At 47.9% G+C, this 19,441-nt stretch overlaps 1 protein-coding gene across 1 annotated transcript in view; it reads left to right on the top strand.

Annotated features, from left to right (window-relative positions):
• HSF1 (heat shock transcription factor 1) overlaps positions 1–19,441 on the top strand; it is a 99,025-nt gene that overhangs the window by 26,115 nt on the left and 53,469 nt on the right. Inside the window, 2 exon segments of the mRNA XM_034763780.1 lie at positions 6,440–6,576; positions 11,351–11,475. Coding sequence (XP_034619671.1) covers positions 6,440–6,576; positions 11,351–11,475 — 262 coding nt within the window.

The following is a 19,441-nucleotide window of genomic DNA, read 5'->3' as shown; positions in this document are numbered from 1 at the left end:
TCAGTTATGGGCCTCCTGTACTCATGGGTCTCTGTAACAACTGTGCCTCCAGCAGAAACAGAGTACGTATCTGAAACGTAAGGATCTAAATGTAACCGGGATATGAGTGTTCGGCTATTTTAAAAAGTCAGTCTGGCACTTAAATCGGAGACTGCATGTGCTGTATTTACTCTTGCAGCATTTGCGTAGGGATTGTTGAATTTTAATCTTCCCTCCCCTACTGACTCACTGTGTGGTCTTTGGCAAGTCACTTATCCTCCGAGCCTTGGGTTCCCCGTACCTCTGAGGAATGTTATGGAGTAATGTCTATCTGGAATGTGTAATATCAAGTTCAGGGCCACGTGTCTCAGACAGGAGCCTTGCAAGGTGCATCAGGCTCTGCTTTTCAGAGGAAGGGTGACTTGTGGTTGAAGCACTGGCCTGGGAGATCAGAGTTCTGTTCCCTGCTCTGCCACAGACTTCCCGTGCAATCTTGGACAAATTACTTAGGCCACGTTTGCACGGAAGCCGTGGTCTGCAGACGTTATGTCAGCATACAGCCACCAACGTTTGTATAGCACTCAGGCGCATGCCTGCTTGCATCGACGCTGTGCCTGCGCACCATGAGTGCGGGTGTTGATGTGAGGCAGGTATCCCAGTGTGCCCCATGCTGCCGTTCAGCGCAGTGCCTCTTGGGACACTCTCACAATGTGTTGTGGGGTAGAAGTAACTGGCCCTGAGGTCTCTGGGAACTACGGGTCAAGTTCCCAGCATGCAACAGTCTCCATCTCATAACGCCATCCATATCGCATCATTTTCACGCCTTTTAAAAAAAAATAATCCCCATGATCCATGCAGCACTTTTCAGTGTCTGCCATCTCAGACAGAAGCATAGAGCCCACAAAGCTCTGCGCTAGTCTCATGAATGCGGCAAGCACAGGATGCACGATTCTCCTGTGTTTGCAGACTTGCAGGATGTACTGGAGTAACTGGGACAAAACTGTTTCTTCGAGGACAGTTTGATGGACATAAGGAAAGAACAATTCGAGGGTGGTGGTATTCATGGAGCAGCGCTCCACTTCTGGGCTCAAGAAACAAGCACTGATTGGTGGGATTGCATCGTAATGTGGTTGCAGAACTTTCGCATGTGGAAGACCACATTCCTGGATCTGTGTGCCGAGCAAGCCCCAGCCCTCCAGCTTGTGGACACCAGAATGAGTTGCACTGACCGTTGAGAAGCAAGTGGCGGTCACGCTCTGAAAGTTGACACAGCTGTATTGCTATCTATCAGGGGAGATTATTTTGAAGCTGGAAAATCCACAGTGGGTGCTGTTAATTGTCTCCTGCTCTGCAGAATTGTGACTCTCTGGTGTGCAGGATATAGTGGATGCATTCTCAGCAATGAGATTTCCAAACTGCAGTGGAGCACAAGCCCACATTGCCCAAAAGGCTACTTTTCAATGGTTCGGCAAGTGTTGGAGGATGACTGAAGATGCTTCACTGTTATCAATGGGGGCTGGTCAGGGAAGGTGTGTGACAGGTGCAGCTTTAAGAACACAGGATTGTTCAGAAAGCTGCAGCAGCGGTATTCGTTCCCAACTGGCGGATTGCGACTGGTGATATGGAAATGCCAATAGTAATTCTGGGCAACCCAGCCTACCCCTTGATGCCCTAGCTCATGAAGTCATACTCTAGTTACCTTGACAGCACCAAGGGAAGGTTCAGCTGGTGGCCCAGCAGTGCAGCGTGACCGTTGAATGTACTTTTGGTAGATTGAAGTGACACTGGTGATGTTTACTCACTAGATTGGATCTCAGTGAGGAAAATATCCCAGTGGTTATAGCCACCTACTATCTGAGGCAAGGGGGGCAAAGCTGCTCTCAGGGTGGAGGGCGGGAGTGGAGCGACTGGCTGCTGGTGGAGCTGTGCGGCTGAGGAAGGCTTTGAGAGAGCAGTGTAACGGGCAGCCACAGGACCGTTCGGAGCCGGGGAGCTCGGGGTGCTGCTCAGAATTGTGTAGTGTTTGCTCCACATTGATAAATATGGCTGGTATTTTCCTGAAGCTATTCATTATGTGGTGCTTGGTATGTGTTTACAAGTACTGTTTGCTTTGGCTACTGCTGGGCATTCTGCAAGATTTGTTGTGAACTAATAAAGAGAATTTGATTCTCCAAAGCGAAACTTGATTGTGTTGAAAAACACTGTGGAAAATCAATGTGCAAACCCCCCACAGGCAATGTTATACACATTTTTAACACAATGAGGTGAAAAATCTGAAGGAGAAAGGAAGTCAATATATGTCCCTTTGAGCGCACAGGTGTAGTCCACCGTGGCTACATGTGCACTAACCCACGAGAACCACGGTTGGTGTATGTTGATCTGTAGCTTTCCTTGCTGTCCCTTGGTGTGGAGTAGTGAGGGTACAGATACGCCCTGTTGTGCTGCAGGATATGTTTAGGGACATGAGATGGAGCAGCTGTGGAGTTCTCCAAGGACTGCAAAGGTGGAGAATCTGGAATTTTTGGATCTGTAGGTCAAACAAGGTCTACAGCATTTGTTTGACCCATTATTTCCTGGTGCATTTCCCTCTTGTGCTGTGGGGGCTCCTGGGCCTTTTTCCTGTCCCCTTTCTCTGTGCTGTTAGTCCTGTTTGCCCTCCATGCCCCCTCTGTTCATGGTCCGATGTAGCACTGGCTTTATGGGATCTTGGGGAGTATGTTCTTCCTCATTGGGGTCAGGGATCTGCAAGTTGCAGAGGGGGCAGCCCTGAAGGCCACCACTCCAGAAGCTGCTGATAAAACCCGAGATGTACTGTTGGTTTTCCAATCACAATGGAAAAGAGGGAGTTTCAGAACTCCTTTCCCTTATTGCCATGAGCACCCTGCAGACGTGCTTATTGAACACCTCAGCACAGCTCTCTAACCCCGGCCGTGATGGGCATGGCCCAGTGCGGGGGGGAGTGGGGATTTTCTGCTGCGTGAATCTATAAGATTTTGGTGCCTATTTCATGGCTCTGAGCACAGGGCAATGGCAGTGAGCGCGGGCACTCTTTTTTCCGCGGGTGGTGTGCCTGAGAGTCACAAAGGCACAGAGAATATGTCTGCTCCCAGTGTCCTGAAGCCACCTGGGCCCATATGCCACTGGCCTGTTTACTGCAATGGTGCCAGCCAAACTGATTACAGAGTATCTCCGTGAATGTGTCATTGAGCTCTCTAGGTGGGTACAAGGGACATCCCTGTGTACGTAAACAGAGTGCGCTGCATCCCTCTCTTCCCCCACTGCCTAACCCAACAGGGAGATGAAAGACGCCAGCTCTCCCTGTGTTTGCTGTACTGCTACCTCTTCTCACCCGAGGAACACAAGGAACAGTCCATACCTTTGTCTGGTTAACTTGGGGACAGGCAGGGCATCCTTTTGACGTGTAAACGTTGTAAGGAGAAATGCATGCACACACCTGAGTTCCCTTCCCCTTCATCAGGCTCACTCGCCTGGCAAGACTGGGGCAGTCTCAAGCAGGTCCTGGTTCGTGGCATGGCTAGAGTCGCCCACCACATCTTCCAACCCCTTCTTCCTCCTCTCTGTTCACAGCTAGGGTCTTTGTCCCAGGCTCCTCTGAGGGATCCACGGTGGTCTGTAGGGTGCTGGTGCGGCCTTCACCAAGTATGGTTTGCAGCTTCTTGTACAAGCAGCAGGTCTATGGCGAAGCCCTAGATCAGTAGTTCCCAAACTTTAACAACCCGCGAACCCCTTTCACTAAAATATCAAGTCTCGTGAACCCCCTCCTAAAAATGAACATTTCCATGGATTTTCTCCCTTACTTCAGCATAAATTATAAAAGCATTGATCTTGGACATATAAAACTTGTTTTTATGACATGCTTATTACACACTATTAATTATTTATCATTACAGTATTTTTATTATGTTATGAAAATGACAACACTCTTCCAAGATCTCACTTCTGTAGCTTGTATCACTTTTGATTAAGCCTGTTATAAGACAAGGCTCCTATCAGAGGTGCCAGTAGAAAAAAGGGGTGAGGGAGCAAAGCCCCCATGCACCACAGGGACTGGGGGGGGGCACTGCCAGAAAAGTGGGGGGCTCAGGGAGGCCACCGGAAAAAAAGGACAGGGACCCACAGGGAGGCGTGCTGATGTGGGGGTGTCATGTGACCATCACCCCCCATACTGGCGCCTCTGACTCCTATGTTTCATCAAGGAGGATCAGATGGGAAACAGCAGGAAGGTATTTAAGAAGCCAACTCAAAGAGTTCCTCCTACACAAGCATTCAGGTCTTGAGCAGTCCAGGTAAACAATGCACGGTACAACAAAGCTTAAACTTGTTCTTCATAATAATTTAAAAACAACAGTAGCAGCCTATTTAATTTTAAAAACAGCAAAAAAATATCCACCTCCCTTTCTATTTCGTAAAAGGAGACTTGAAGTTTAAATCTCCTCAGCGTGATAGATATGCTTGCTTTGATCTGCTTAGCTCCTGGATGTCCCCAAGGCTCCGGGCTGCCGGCCCGTGCTGCCCAGGGTCCTTATGGACAGTTCTATCTGCCATTAGGGAATTTTTTCCTGAGAACCCCCTGTAACATTTTGTGAACCCTCAGGGGTTCACAAACCCCAGTTTGGGAACCGCCGCCCTAGATCAATTGTTGCACTCCCTGTTCTCCTGAGATCCCTGGCAAAATTCCTTCCCTTTCACATGGCACTGCTGCTGATCCCTGTCATACCTTTTTGCCTGCATCCCCCCTACAGTATGTTCAGAGATGTCCACGTTTCTACAGCTGGTCCATAGCTGTGCGTGCACAGCCTCTTCCTCCTGGCTCAGGAGATCAGTATTTCCTGTCTGCAGCAGGCAGACATGCATCTACTGCATGGAGCCGGCATGGTCGGCTGGGCAGTTGCACACAGTTACGGGTGAGTTGCTAGGTGTGATCACCAGGTGAGTAATCAGGAAGAGGTGTTAAAACTCCCAATTTGTTTTTGAAATACGTGGGGGAGGGTGACCTTCAGGTTTCTGTGACCCCGGGGCATTTTAAAATTGTGACCGGAGCAATCCCAGTCCCAGGGAATGAGGCATTGTGGGACAGCTGCTAGAGGACTCATTCAGTTTCTACTTTCACACAGTGCTGATCTCAGTATGTCAAGCCTGGCTCTATGCCATTCGGGGAGGTGGTTTTAGTTCAGTGCTGTAATAGGGCACTTTCATTGGCCAGAGACAAATTTGGGTGTAGTCACATGCACATATGTTGTTGCAAGAAGACTTATGTCCGCCTGTGTAGTGGAGATATGGCCATACTCAAGCCTAGGTTCTTCATCTCACAAATGGGGATACTTCCCTCCCTCATAGTGGTGCTGTGACGTACTCAGATGCCACAAAGAATACTAAACAATTCCTAAATAAAGTCCGAAGGGAGCTCATCCATCTGTGTAGATCAGTACCTCCCCAGTGAAGCATTAGTAGGGCCAAGAGCACAAAACCCCTGTCTTTTTGGCGAGATGTAAAACCGAGATTCTGATCACTTTGCTTCATTTCAGATTCCATGGCACTCTTGAGGTGTTAACCCCAATGTCTCAGCCAAATTCCAACTCTGGTAATTACATTCTGCCTCCTTAAATTCCCTTCACAGTTTCAATTAGACATGGTAGTGTTCACTTCCTGCTCTAATGATGATTGTGGTATTGCTGGGTGGTGGTAAACAGCTACAGGGAATCATCACAAAGGTGTTGGTGTTTCAGTCATGGATGAAATGACAGGGCGGGTGTCTGTGTGTCCTGTGTAGTGCTGAGTGTATCAGTGCTAATTGTACTCGGAGGCCATCTTCTCCCCCAAACTGGATACGTTGCAAGCCATTTGGTGTCATGAGAATTGCCTGTATTTGTTTCAAGTTTCCCTTTTTGGCATTACTCTTAAAGAAAACGTATTGCTAACGAATCTTTCCTTCTGATGCCTTGTACTGAACAGGCAAGTTAGGTTCTTGTCTAATCCCCAGATGTTTAATGCCGCTAGGGCTTCCTGTTTCTAAGAGGTGCTGTGCTGGGTTTGTCACCGGGACATGTAGCAAGGCTGGGGCTCTTGTCTGAGACGAGCCCCAAAGACTCCCGCTGCCCTGTGCTCCCCATGTGCTGTGCTGCACCCTTGGCAGGTAGCTGGCATGTGGAAAATGAAGTGGTCTGGCTGAGAAGGACTCACCACCTTTGCTGTCAGCCTAGCAGAAGGGTAGAGTCGGCAGTGTTGGAATGTCTGCTGCTGGGGGAGGGGTCGGGTTTCTTACATTGGTGAGGGGGCAGAGGACATCCCCTCAAAGGGTTAATGATCCCAAAGACTGTTGAACCAGTGGAGCACTCTGTGTCTCAGTCTTTGGCAAATGATGACAGATTTGTGCTTCCAGTCACATTCTCAATCTTTAGATTGCTCTGCCTTTCTCTAATTATCCCCCTTTGACTTTTAGATGGCTTTCGAAAGGTTGTCCACATTGAGCAGGGTGGTTTGGTGAAGCCAGAGAAGGACGATACTGAATTTCAACATCCGTACTTCATCCGAGGCCAGGAGCAGCTCCTGGAGAATATCAAGAGGAAAGTAACCAGCGTAAGTGTACCTAAGTGATATTCCAGGCCAGCCCGTGAGTGAACCACTGTGGAACTGAGGAGGTTACTGTCTCCTCTTTAGCCAGCAAAGCAGCCGCATGCTCTGGGTATAAAGGGGATTCTGGCACTGTAGTTTTCATGCTCTGCCAAGTGGGTTTTCTAGTTGACTCCTGCATCACATTTCATTGAGTCCCAAGCTGCAGTGCCAATCGGCCAATCAGTGTGTGGTAGATATTTAGTGGGCCAATTTCTCTAATTGCTCTCTTAGCATCTGGCTTGGGATACCCTGGAGACAACTGGGAATTTGGCCTGTAACATGGAAGCCAAATTCACTTTGACTTGGCAAACAGGGAGCCAGCTTCACCTCCAGATTTATCTCCTTTTCTTTTAAAGTACTGCCTATGTAGGTTTGGCCTAATGGAGGTTATGGCAAACTTTCCTCTCCCAGGGGGAGATGTCAGAGAGCAACTGAACCTTTGCTGTAGAACAGGAAGGAGCAACACAGTCATTGGCTGAACTGCAATCTTCACTTGGACCGTTACATAAGAACAGCCATGCTCGGTCAGACCAAAGGTCCATCTAGCCCAGTATCCTGTCTGCCGACAGTGGCCAGTGCCAGGCGCCCCAGAGGGAATGAACAGAACAGGGAATCATCCAGTGATCCATCCCCTGTCGCCCATTCCCAGCTTCTGGCAGACAGAGGCTGGGGCACCATCCCTGTCCATCCTGGCTAATAGCCGTTAATGGATCTATCCTCCATGAACTTATCTAGTTCTTTTTTTGAACCCTGTTATAGTCTTGGCCTTCACAACATCCTCTGGAAAAGAGTTCCACAATTTGACTGTGCGTTGTGAGGAAAAAATACTTCCTTTTGTTTGCTTTAAACCTGCTGCCTACTAATTTCATTTGGTGACCCCTAGTTCTTGAGTTATGACAAGTAAATAACACGTCCTTATTTACCTTCTCAACATCAGTCATGATTTTATAGACCTCTATCATAACCCCCCTTAGTTGTCTCTTTTCCAAGCTGAAAAATCCCAGTCTTATTAACCGCTCCTCATATGGCAGCCGTTCCATACCACTAATCATTTTTGTTGTCCTTTTCTGAACCTTTTCAATTCCAATGCATCTTTTTTGAGATGGGGCGACCACATCCACACACAGTATTCAAGATGTGGGCGTGCCATGGATTTATACAGAGGCAATATATTTTTCTGTCTGGTTCTCTATCCCTCTCCTAATGGTTCTTAATATTCTGTTTGCTTTTTTGATGCCGCTGCACATTGAGTGGATGTTTTCAGAGAACTATCCACAATGACTCCAAGATGTTTCTTGAGTGGTAACAGCTAATTTAGACCCCATCATTTTATATGTAGAGTTGAGATTGTTTTCCATTGTGCATTACTTTGCATTTATCAGCATTGAATTTCATCTGCCATTATGTTGCCCAGTCACCCAGTTTTGTGAGACCTTTTTGTAGCTCTTCGCAGTCTGCCTGGGACTTAACTATCTTGAGTAGTTTTGTATCATCTGCAAATTTTGCCACCTCACTGTTTACTCCTTTTTCCATATCGTTTATGAATATGTTGAATAGGACTGGGCCCAGTACAGAAAAAAAAACCGTTATAAGGCCTTGGAAGATGAAACTCCATATGTTTATCCTTAATATGATGGTTCTGGTAGTAATGGGAGCAGCAGGAAACACAGGTGTTTAAGATATGCTCTAGGTGTGTTAAACTTGTTAACCTCCAAGGGAGTCCCAAATACTAATTGCTCCACTTTTCCTTTAAACTGGGGTAAACCCACACTCCAAAACACAGCTCACAACTGCCTTCATTTTTAATAGCTGTATGGCCAGGCTAGGGTAGGGATCTCCACACGCAGTACTCAGTTCTGAGCTGAGCAGACCCAACCTCCTCCCACAGTGGAACATTGCATGCTGGGATCTGGGTTCTGTACAGGTCAAATCTGTATTCAAGATAAAGGCAACCATGGCCTGAACTGGACATGTGGGCTGCACTTTGGCAGCCCCTGTGCTGCCAGGTATAAAATCGTATTGCTGCCTCATCGGTGGATTTGAGGAATCCTATTCAGAAACGAAAAGATCTAAGGACACTTCAAGTCCTGCCTTTTATGTTTGCTACTTAGCTGTCTTGTTGGGAGTGGATTTAGTTCTGTCTCAGTAAAAAAGCATTTTATAGAAGCATTTTGATATTTTAGGTGCCAAACATTTCTCATGAACTATTTGGCTACTCCATTAGCTCTGAAATGTGGGTGGAAGATGCAGCCAGCCAGGTTTTCAGTCATCCTTTTCCAAAAACCCTTCCAGGCAACCCAGCGATGGCAGCACACTGTGCTGCATGATGGAGAACTAGTGTGCTCTGCAATAACTTTAGGTGCCACTTCCGCTGAGCAGCATTTAGTACCTCCACACCGCTGCACGGTCCACAAAGGATATACCACGTTGTGAGGTGCAGATCCCAAAGGGCCTGCTAGCCAGTGAAGGTGGGAGGGAACTGTTGTCTGAATAGGTGAAATGTGTTAACCCCTGTAATTGCTGGCAGGTTCATAGAGCTCTCAGGTGTCAAAGCCTTTGTGAAACGTACCAGGATGCCATTCCTAGTGAGGTGAAACAGGCCCTTCAGACGCTTCCCGTCAGCCCTTTAAGCACTTGCGAAGGGAATGAAGAGGCCAGCTGACTGACCGCTGCTCAGGAGGCACTGGAAGAGGCTCCCCATCCTGTCTCCATGTCTCTGCTCTCGTCTTGCCCTTTCCTGGTGCTGAAGAGTGAGCTCTGTCTGATCCGTTTTTCCATTAGTCTTGTAAACAGCTGCTTTCCAAATGTTCAGCCTTAGGAAAACTAGACCTCAGAACAGTGTCCTCTGCTAAACAGAATGTGCTTGATTGCAGAGAGCAGTAATGGTCTAGTATTCCTCTTCAGTAAAACCCCAGCGGGAAATGTGCTCTCGTGGGGCTTGTCTACACGGCCACTTTACAGTGCTGCAACTTTCTCACTCAGGGGTGTGAAGAAACAACCCCCCCCCCCCCCCGAGTGCTCCCAAGTTTCAGCGCTGTAAAGTGCCAGTGTAGGCAGTGCACCAGTGCTGGGAGCTATTCCCCTCGTGAAGGTGGGTTTTTATAGTGCTGGGAGAGCTCTCTGCCGCAACTACACAGCCATGTGAAAGCGCTGCCGCGGCAGTGCTTTAACGTTGCTAGTGAAGACCTGCCCTTAATCTTCCTAGCCTCTCAGCTCCAGGTCTTGTTGAGGCTGGTCTTTGCTTCATTGTTAGTTTGAGGTATAACTCAAACTATGCCTCTAACCCAGGGGTCTCAAACTCAAATGACCATGAGGACTAGTACATTGGCCTGAGGGCCGCATTACTGACACCTCCCTCCCGCCGCCCTCGGCTCCACCCCTTCCATGAGGCCCCGCCCCTGCCCGGCCTCTTCCTACCCCTTCCCTTCCCCGAAATCCCCACCCCAACTCTGCCCCCTCCCTGTCCCCAAGGGGTGCATGGCAGGGGCTCAGGGCAGGGAGTTGGGGTGTGGGGTGCAGGAGGAGTGAGGGGTGTGGCAGGGGTGCAGGGTGCAGCAGGGGGCTCAAGGCAGTGGGTCGGGGTGCGGCAGGGGGTCAGGGTGCAGGGTGCGGCAGGGGGTCGGGGTGCAAGAGGGGTGCGGCATGGGGCTCAGGACAGTGGGTTGGGATGCAGGAGGGGTGCGGGGTGAGGCAGGGGGTTCAGGTCGGGGTGCGGCAGGGGGTTTGGCTGCAGGAGAGGTTCGGGGGGCAGGATCTGGCCCAGCGCGTACCGGGAAGAGGCTGGAATGTGGGGAAGGGGGGCGGAGGGGCTGTGTGTTGCTGTTGCTTCAGGCACTGCCCCAGCAGCTCCCATTGGCCGCGGTTCCCCGTTCCCGGCCAATGGGAGCTGCTGGGGGCGCTGCCTGAAGCAACAGCAACACACACCCCTCTGCCCTTCCCCCTACTCCCCACGTTCCAGTCTCTTCCCGGAGCGGCGCAGGGCAGGGCAGGCGGGCAGGGAGCCTGCCGTGCCCCTGGTGCAGGTCCAGCCGGAGCCGCTCTAGGTAAACACTGGGGGGAGGGCGGGGGGGCTGCGAGGGGCTCGCGGGCCGCGTGTTTGAGACCCCTGCTCTAACCCATCTCCCGTCCATCCACAAACACATCTCTAGCTTGTATTGGTGGTGCGTTAAGCTTGAGCCAGCTGGCCCATCCCAAGGTGAAGATGTGTGCTGAAGTTTGTGTTGCTGATCCTTGAGTTACTAAAGTGATCAGGATGCAGTAGTTTGTTACTCCCAGGGGCTAATCTAATCACACTGTGTAGCTGGAGTGTTTTGCAGAGTGGTCACTTTCACTCTGCCCTCACTCTGGTGTGCTAGCTTGTTAGGATACTTGCGTTAAGTGTTGCAGTGAAGACACACCCTTAGAATGTCTTACTTTCAAATGAAGGAGCTGTTGGTGCAATGGAAGACTGTACACTTAATCAGAAAGTCAGTACAAAGCTGACAGCCGTTGTGCAAGCTTCCAGTGCAGCCTTAGCGTTTGCATTTCTGACCCAAAAGGATTCTGCTCCTTCAGGGAAGGGTCTGCAAATGACAGCCTTGTAGAAGAGCTGATCTGCACCTGTCGGATTCGTTCTACAGTTAGACCGGTGAGTGGGTGAGGATGGGGAAGGAGGCTAATTAATCTGCACTTCCATCTTTAACTCTTAGAGAACAATTTTATAGGGTGAAACCTCACTGTCCTCTTCCTCTGTCTCCAGGTCTCCAGTATAAAGAATGAGGATATAAAGGTTCGTCAAGACAATGTAACCAAGTTACTGACTGATGTCCAGATGATGAAAGGAAAGCAAGAGAGCATGGATTCCAAACTGATAGCGATGAAACAGTACGTATATGGGGAGGGCAGGAGATGGGGAATAATGTGCTTAATCTGACTTCCCTCTGAAAGTATTGCGTTCAAGACCTCCTCTGGGCCGAGTCTAACTGCTTTGCATTGCTCTCTGCTCTCTTATATTTGCCACAATCCCAGTGGTCTCAGGAGTGTAACCTGTGCTTTAAGAGGCTCTCTCTCCAGGGAAAGGAGGAGCTGGGGTTTGGGAGAGCTTCTGAACACCACTAAATCCTCTTAAAGACCTTGGTATCATAGTGACCAACCCTGCAATCCTAGACCGAGTAAGGCTGTACTAATTTCCCTCTGGTATCCAGAATGGCCTTAGATGTCAGCTGGAGGGGCAGCTAAGAACAGAGTGATGTCTCCCTCCTAGATGGTTTCGCAACCAGACTTCTGATTCTCTGCGTGGGGCTGGGTTCTGTCTCTTGATTCTCTTCCATCAAAATGTGAATGTTCTGTTCTCCATGTTCTTACACCAAGCCCATCTCCTTGGTGTTCAAGTGACGGAATAATTCCTACCCCTTTGTGCTAAAATTGCTGTCTTCGAGCCCATATTACATGCACAATTTAAATCCCCATTTTGTTGCCAGCAACCCAATACTTTTCCTTTAGGTTGGGAGCATAGGGCATGTGATCTTGTCTAGTCACCATTAATGCTCTTTGGTGAGTCAACCTTTGGGGATCATCACAGAGCACTGTTGATCACCCCTTTACTGAGACCAAGCCTGTCTCCCATCCCACACAGATCAGAATTCAGAGGTCTGTGACCTATGCACATTGGGGTCTGAAATCCATGCAGCAGCGGCTGGTTTTCCTGCCCCATAGCAGGATTTGTTTTAAAGTTAGGCACCCAATTTCCATTAATTTTAATGGGAAATGGACATTCCGATCCCTTAGGAAGATTTGCAAATCTCGGCTGGGTGGAATAACTCATCTCCCACATGAAATTTGCCTCAAGATAAGTGATAGCAAATGTCCAAGGTTTTTGCCTTTGTTTCGAAGAACCTTCCACCAGCGTTCCTAAGGACTGACCTGCTGTGGCTTACGAACTGGGGAGGATGCTGTCAAGTGCAGCTCTAGCCTTCAGCTCGCTGGCTGAATAGAGCAGGCAGGCTGGATGGGTACCTGGAAGTGTGCATGCCTGATGGGGAGTACATCTTCCACACTGCCTTCTGAGAGCTCCCTTCTCCTGGATTTCACTGGTACCCCTTGTACTTACAGCTCACTTCTGCAGTGATGGTCACGTGCATGGGAGTGGGAGAGAACCTGCTTTGTCTCCAGGTTCAAGGTGATTCTCTTGATCTTTTTTGCCTGCCCCTGGGTCACAGTGCCCAGCCCCTGCTGTATGAAATGCAGTTCTCTTCAGGCTCTTCGTTGCCGGTGAGGAAGAAAAGTAGTTCTTCCTCTCCTCTCCAATAAGCAACGGTATCATGTAAAATACCCCTGCGTGAGGAGGAGTATATCTGCTCTTCCTATGCTCTGGTACGTGGGGGAGCAATTGTTTTCTTTTGCCTTCAGGCAAACCAAGTGATTGGTCCAGCACCCCTCTGAATGAAAAACTCTGTTCCGCAGTAAACGTTTAAGATGACCAAGAGTTACTTTGATACAGCACATTGCAGCAAGTTTGGAGCCTGCTGGGGAGGTTTTTGTTCATTAGAGAGGACGTCTTTGACATTCATCTAAAACATTCAAGTTCTAGCCGATGACTTGTCAGTCATGGAACCTGTGTTAAATCTGTTAGAGGATAAACCTGTGTTTCTGAGATGGAAGTTAATTTTTTATCCCGCTTTTCCTGGAAAATTAGTCAGTTGCCTAAAACGATCTCAGACTGCTGCTTGCTCTCATGCAGACTGGGAGTTTTCAGCTTGGAAAAGAGACAACTAAGGGGGGATATGCTAGAGGTCTATAAAATCATGACGGGTGTGGAGAAAGTAAATAAGGACGTGTTATTTACTCCTCATAACACACGAACTAGGGGTCACCAAGTGACATGAATGGGCAGCAGGTTTAGAACAAACAAAAGGAAGTATTTCTTCACACAGTCAACCTGTAGCACTCCTTGTCAGAGGATGTTGTGAATGCCAAGACCATAACAGGGTTCAGAAAAGAACTAAATAAGCTCCTGGAGGATGGGCAGGGATGGTGTCCCTAGCCTCTGTTTGCCAGAAGCTGGGAATGAGTGATGGGATGGATCACTTGATGATTCTGTTTATTCCCTTGGGGGCACCTGGGAAGACAGGATACTGGGCTAGATGGACCTTTGGTCTGACCCAGTATGGCCGTTCTTATGTTTCTGGCAGCTCTAGACCCAGCTGCTCTGTGTCACTTGGCCCAAGTAGAAGGCACTGTCCTTCCAGCACCCCTCCTGCACAGTTGATTCCTTTTTACTCTATATTTAGGGAATAAAGAGCTTAAGAGAGCTTGCAGCAGCCAACCTGTATCCCATTGGTCAGTCTTAGTCCTTCATTGCTCCTAAGATGTATTTCTGTCACTCCTATTTATTCGTATGCATACACACAGCCACTGACGACGTGCTGGTATGACAGCAACAGAAACTTAAGAAACCTGAAGAAGAGCCCAGTGTAAGCTCAAAAGCTGGTCTCTCTCACCGACAGAAGCTGGTCCAGTAAAAGATATCGCCTCCTCCACCTTTTCTTAGCAATAGAAACTGGCATCTTGCTTCTTTAGAAAAGCAGCAGCCCCAATGCCATCTCTTTGGTGGATGATGGCTACTGTCCAACAGGTAACATGTCTGTACAGTGTCTAATGTAGATTGGGGAGTTGTAGGTGCTGCTGTAATTATAAGTAACTCTTCCCTGGGGGCCAAAAAGGCACATCTAATTTGCATAAGAGTAATTTGCTGCGGAGTTCATCTTTACTAGATAGTAACAGGCCAGAGAGACTAGAGATCCCAGCATGCAGTGCTTATCTCTCTGTGGCTACTTCTTGGATCAAATGCAATGACTTAATGTCTGGGACCATACTCATATATTAAAGATGAAGATGTTCAAGTGGAATTGTAGATCTCTGTAGTCTGTACTGATACTACCCCACTACCCTGTGGTAATAGACTGAACATCATTGACTGTGAACTGAGTGCCTGTGTAAGCCACTAGATGGAGTACATACAGCAGTGCTCTGGAGCGGAGATGGGTTCAGAGCAGCATTGTTTCCCCTGGAAATGGGAAGAGAATTATTGACCCAGAAATACAAAATGTATGTTGTACTTTGTGTAATAAACTAGCAAGGCGCCTCTCATCGAACTAAGTTTCAAACAAGCACTTAGGCGTTCAGTAGAGAAATGGTACAATTGCTTTGGCAGGCCGTGCTCCCTGTGGAGGAGCATGGTCCATGGCATTCACATGAAGGCTGGCTATAGGCCACTTCTCCATGACAAGGGACTTTTGTGATGACTCTTCCAACCACCTTACCCCTGTCCAACTTCTAGATCTTCCCAGCCTCCTGCAGGTTCCCTGTCTGATAAATACAGCTGCTTGCCTCCGCTCTTACCTCCCTCTATAGCACCTACTCATCCTTATCCTTGGATTGCCACCCTTTCGTTCTGTCTCCAGCTTCCCTTTCCTTAGCAGGGTTCTGAAGACAATAATCTCCTCTTGCCTGTCTACACATCCCTCCCAGAGCATACTTCATGTTAACCTCGGCCCTGTGGCTGCTGATCTGCATTTGGCCTCTGAACCCAGCTCTGTTCTCATCCTACCTGGCATCCGTGTAGCTTTTGCTATTCTTGATCTCTCTGTTTTAATATTTTCTCCAGTCCCCTCCCCTGGTTTGAACCCTAACTCTTACCGCTCCTTTTTCATTCAGGTGGTGACATTACATCTTCTTATCTCCTCTGCTGTGGGATCTCTCCAGCCTCTGTCCTTGCTCTCCTTCTCCCTCTGTCTCTGAGATGTCTATTGCAAGCGTCACTTCTAAAACTTCATATAGAGCTTATGTATAGTTTAAGATCTTTCCGTTCCAACTACTGTTCCCTTTAGTCACTACAGGGGCTGTTACAGACAACAGTCAGGTCTTTATTCAAGTGTTGGAATCCTGCCTTAGCAGGACCAGAGGATGAGCAGAGAATTGTATTGCTGTGTAGGAATAATGGGGTTTAGTCTTAGTATGCAAATGTAAAATGTAGCTAAAATATGCAGCAGGCTGGCACCACTACGTATCTGTGGGGTGAAGGAAACCAGCCACCCGAAGAAATGAGAGCTGAAAAGATAAATGAGCAGACCAGGCATGGACTTTTCGAGCCGTTTCCAGCATTCTGGGACATGCTGATAATGCCTCTAAATAGGCCTCCCCCATTATTATGTATGGGCCAGTCAGCTCGGGGCTCCTATTGCAAAGCTTGTAGCCACCCCGGCTGCTTCGCTTGACAGATGAGATGACCAGACCAGTGATGGCTTCCTGTTATGATGTTACAGAAATAATCTGGAAGAACGAGTGTACATGGGAGTGGGAGAGACCATGCCTTACTCTGCAACAGTTTGGCTCATTCTCGCTAAAGATGAGTGTGATGGGGTACCAGTGAGCCCACCAGCCTGGGCTCCCTTGACACTGTATTGCTGTGACAAGCTCTCTACAGGCTCCAGCCTGCTCTGTCACCAGCACCCATACAGGCAGGGACACAACCAGCTGCAGTTACATGCAGATGCTGTGATCAGCCCTGTATGGGAAGGCTCCAGCTAGGGAACTTTCCAGCCCCTCAGACATCCCCTCCCCCCCCCCGGGAGTGTAAACCCAAAATTATACCATCTTGCACTGCACAGGGAACTGTACACAGTCAGCTCATTAAATTGGTCCCCTCCCTAGATGATCCCAATAGTGCATGGTCCTTTCTGTGGAGAGAAATCTATAACTGCTTTCTACCGCAAGTTATGACCCCCACACCCACAGGTTTTAGACAAACCAAAAACAAGTTTATTAACTTCGTGATTTTTGTGACGATAAGGCATAGCAAACAGACTAAAGCAGATTACCTAGCAAATAAACAAAAACGCAAACTAAGCTTAATATACTACATAGATGGGATATGAATAACAGATCCCCACCCTAATTAAGGGATGATACCAGCAGGCTGCATGTTCTTGGGCAAGCTGCACTTGCTCACAGCTTGGAATCCCCAGGTGTTCCATTCACGGGCTAAAAATCCCTTTAGCCTGGGTCCAGCACTTCCCCCAGTTCAGTCTTTATTCCTCAGGTGTTTCCAGGAGTCTCTTTGGGTGGGGAGTCAGTGAAGAACCATGATGATGTCACTCCCCTGCCTTATGTAGCTTTTGCATATGGCGGCACCCTTTGTTTCAAAGCCTGGTTCCCAGACCAGTCTGTGGGAAAAATGCTGACATCCCAAGATAGAGATCAGCACCAGGTGACCTGGTCACATGTCCCTGTAGTGTCACAGCAGACATTACTGGGAGGCTGTTTGTAGGGTCCTCAGGAAGGCCCCCAGGTGGGAGATAAGCTTCTTCTAAGGCCTATTGTTTTCTCTAATGGCCCTTCCCCACCCAGCTTTTCAGAATGAAAGCATCTTGTCCAGTGGGCGTTCCCCAGGTGTAAACACATTTGGAATACCGATACATAGTCAATATTCCTAACTTCAAATACAGAAATGATACATGAACACAAATAGGATAATCATAATCAGTAAATCACAATCTTTCCAATGATATCTCACATGACCCATCTTGCATAAAATACATCATAATTATGCCATAATCATATATATATATATATATATATATATATATATATAACACTATCTCTATGAAGAATATGGGGTGCAGAACACAATGAGGGTCTCTGCTCTTTTCATGTACTGATAGCATAGACTACTTTAGAGAGTTCGCAGGAAAAAAAAGATATTCCTGAACCCCAGTGGTGTGTGAGGAGGTATAGCCAGAATTCAAGAATCAGAGTAAAGAAGAAGTTATTGTGACCAAAAGGAAGACTGGTCAGTTTTGTGGGGAGAAGTTTCATGAAAAGTGCCCCAAAGTTCCACTGTAAAGAGAGTTCAGATTTGCTCCCTGAATTTCCCAGCAAAATTCTCTTCTTCCATGTCCCCATTGCTGGAAATAAATGTACATGACAGCCAGCCAGAGAGTGAATTGTGTGAATTCAGCCTGAGTTAATATCAGAGGCTTGTGAAACATGCTTCCTCTAAAACGTGTGTAAATCGGCTGCTTGGTCAAATGCAAGGTCATCTGCCTAAAGACCAAGAATGTAGGCCGTATTTACAGGATCCTAGGAAGCAGTGATTCTGAAAGACTTCAGCTAATTATCCATGACCTTGAACGAGTTTCTAGTGCAACACTGGCCAGAAGGACTACTGGATATATAAACAGGGAGCTCAAGAGTAGGAGGGTGGTTTTACCTCTCTATTTGGCACTAGTGCGGCCATTACTGGAGTACCGTGTCCAGTTCTGGTGTCTGCTTCAAGAAAAGCAACAGAGGGTCCCACAGGACCCTCTGTTGCTTTTTACAGATTCAGACTAACACAGCTACCCCTCTGATACTTGCTTCAAGAAAAAGATTGAAAAATCGGGGAGTTCAGAGAAGACACCCAAGTGATGAAACTATTGTAAAACATGCCTCATAGTGAGATACTCAAGGAGGTCAGTCTAGTTAGCTTATCAAAGAGAAGGTGTGGCATGACTTAATGAGCCTAAATATCTACGTAGGGAAAAGTAATTTGATAGACAGCTCTTCAATTTGTACATAACAAGTTCCTGTAGCTGTAAGTTGAAGCTAGACAAACTAGAAATAAGGTGAAAATTTAACAGTGAGGGTAGTTAACCATTAGAACAATTCATCAAGGACAGTAGTGGAGTCTCAATCATTGGAAACTTTAAAATCAAGATTGGATGTTTTTCTAAGGCCTGGGCTACACTGGGTGGGGGGAGGGTTCGAACTAAGATATGCAACTTGTCAAAGTATCTTAGTTCGACTTACCTGACCATCCTCACAGCGGCGAGTCGACTGTTGCGGCTCCCCCGTCGACGTCGCTTACTCCTGGCGAGGTGGAGTACGGGCGTCGATTAGCGGATCGATTTATCGCATCCAGACGAGACGCGATAAATCGATCCCCGATACATCGAACACTACCTGCTGATCCGGCGGGTAGTATAGACGTACCCTAAGGGCTTGTCTATACTTACCGCGCTGGTTCGGCGGCAGGCAATCGAACTTCTGGGTTCGATTTATCGCGTCTTGTCTGGACGCGATAAATCGAACTCATAAGTGCTCCCCGTCGACTCCGGTAATCCTGCTCGCCGCGAGGAGTACGCGGAGTCGACGGGGGAGCCTGCCTGCCGGGTCTGGACCGCGGTAAGTTCGAACTAAGGTACGTCGACTTCAGCTACGTTATTCACGTAGCTGAAGTTGCGTACCTTAGTTCGATTTGGGGGTTTAGTGTAGACCAAGCCTAAGAGATGCTTTAGTTCAACCATGCCTGTTGGGGTTGAAGTAGGAGTTGATTCAAGGAAGTCTGATTGTCTGTAATATACAGGTCAGACTAGATGATCCCAATAGTTCATGGTCCTTTCTGACCTTAAAATCTCTGAATCCATAAAACAATCTCTGGTATGAAACTGGAGTTCCTAACACTCAGCATGACTTCCTGTCAACATTTCCCCCTCCCTTAAAGCTTACCTGTCCCTGCTTCTGACTGGATTTTAGGCAATGCAGTCCCGGTCCCCTCTTTGAAGTAAGAACATTAACAGCTTAGCAGGTCAGGATGCCCTCAGCCAGCAGGAATGGCAAAAGATGAGAATGTAAACAATGCTGCTTACCCATTTGGCTACACATTGGCCTCTAATCTGACTGAATCAGCTGTTCAGCCATGCACTAGTCAGCTATTCTGTAGCAGTTTCGGAGTCACTAGTGCAAAATTGGAATGATTTGTATAGAATTGTAACAAGACGAAGTTACCTAATGTTTTCCTGTCCAAAATGTT

This window comes from Trachemys scripta, chromosome 2 (assembly GCF_013100865.1).
Source record: "Trachemys scripta elegans isolate TJP31775 chromosome 2, CAS_Tse_1.0, whole genome shotgun sequence".
NCBI lineage: Eukaryota > Metazoa > Chordata > Testudines > Emydidae > Trachemys > Trachemys scripta.
The sequence above is the reverse complement of the archived record's forward strand: the minus strand, read 5'-3'. Positions and strand labels throughout refer to the sequence as shown.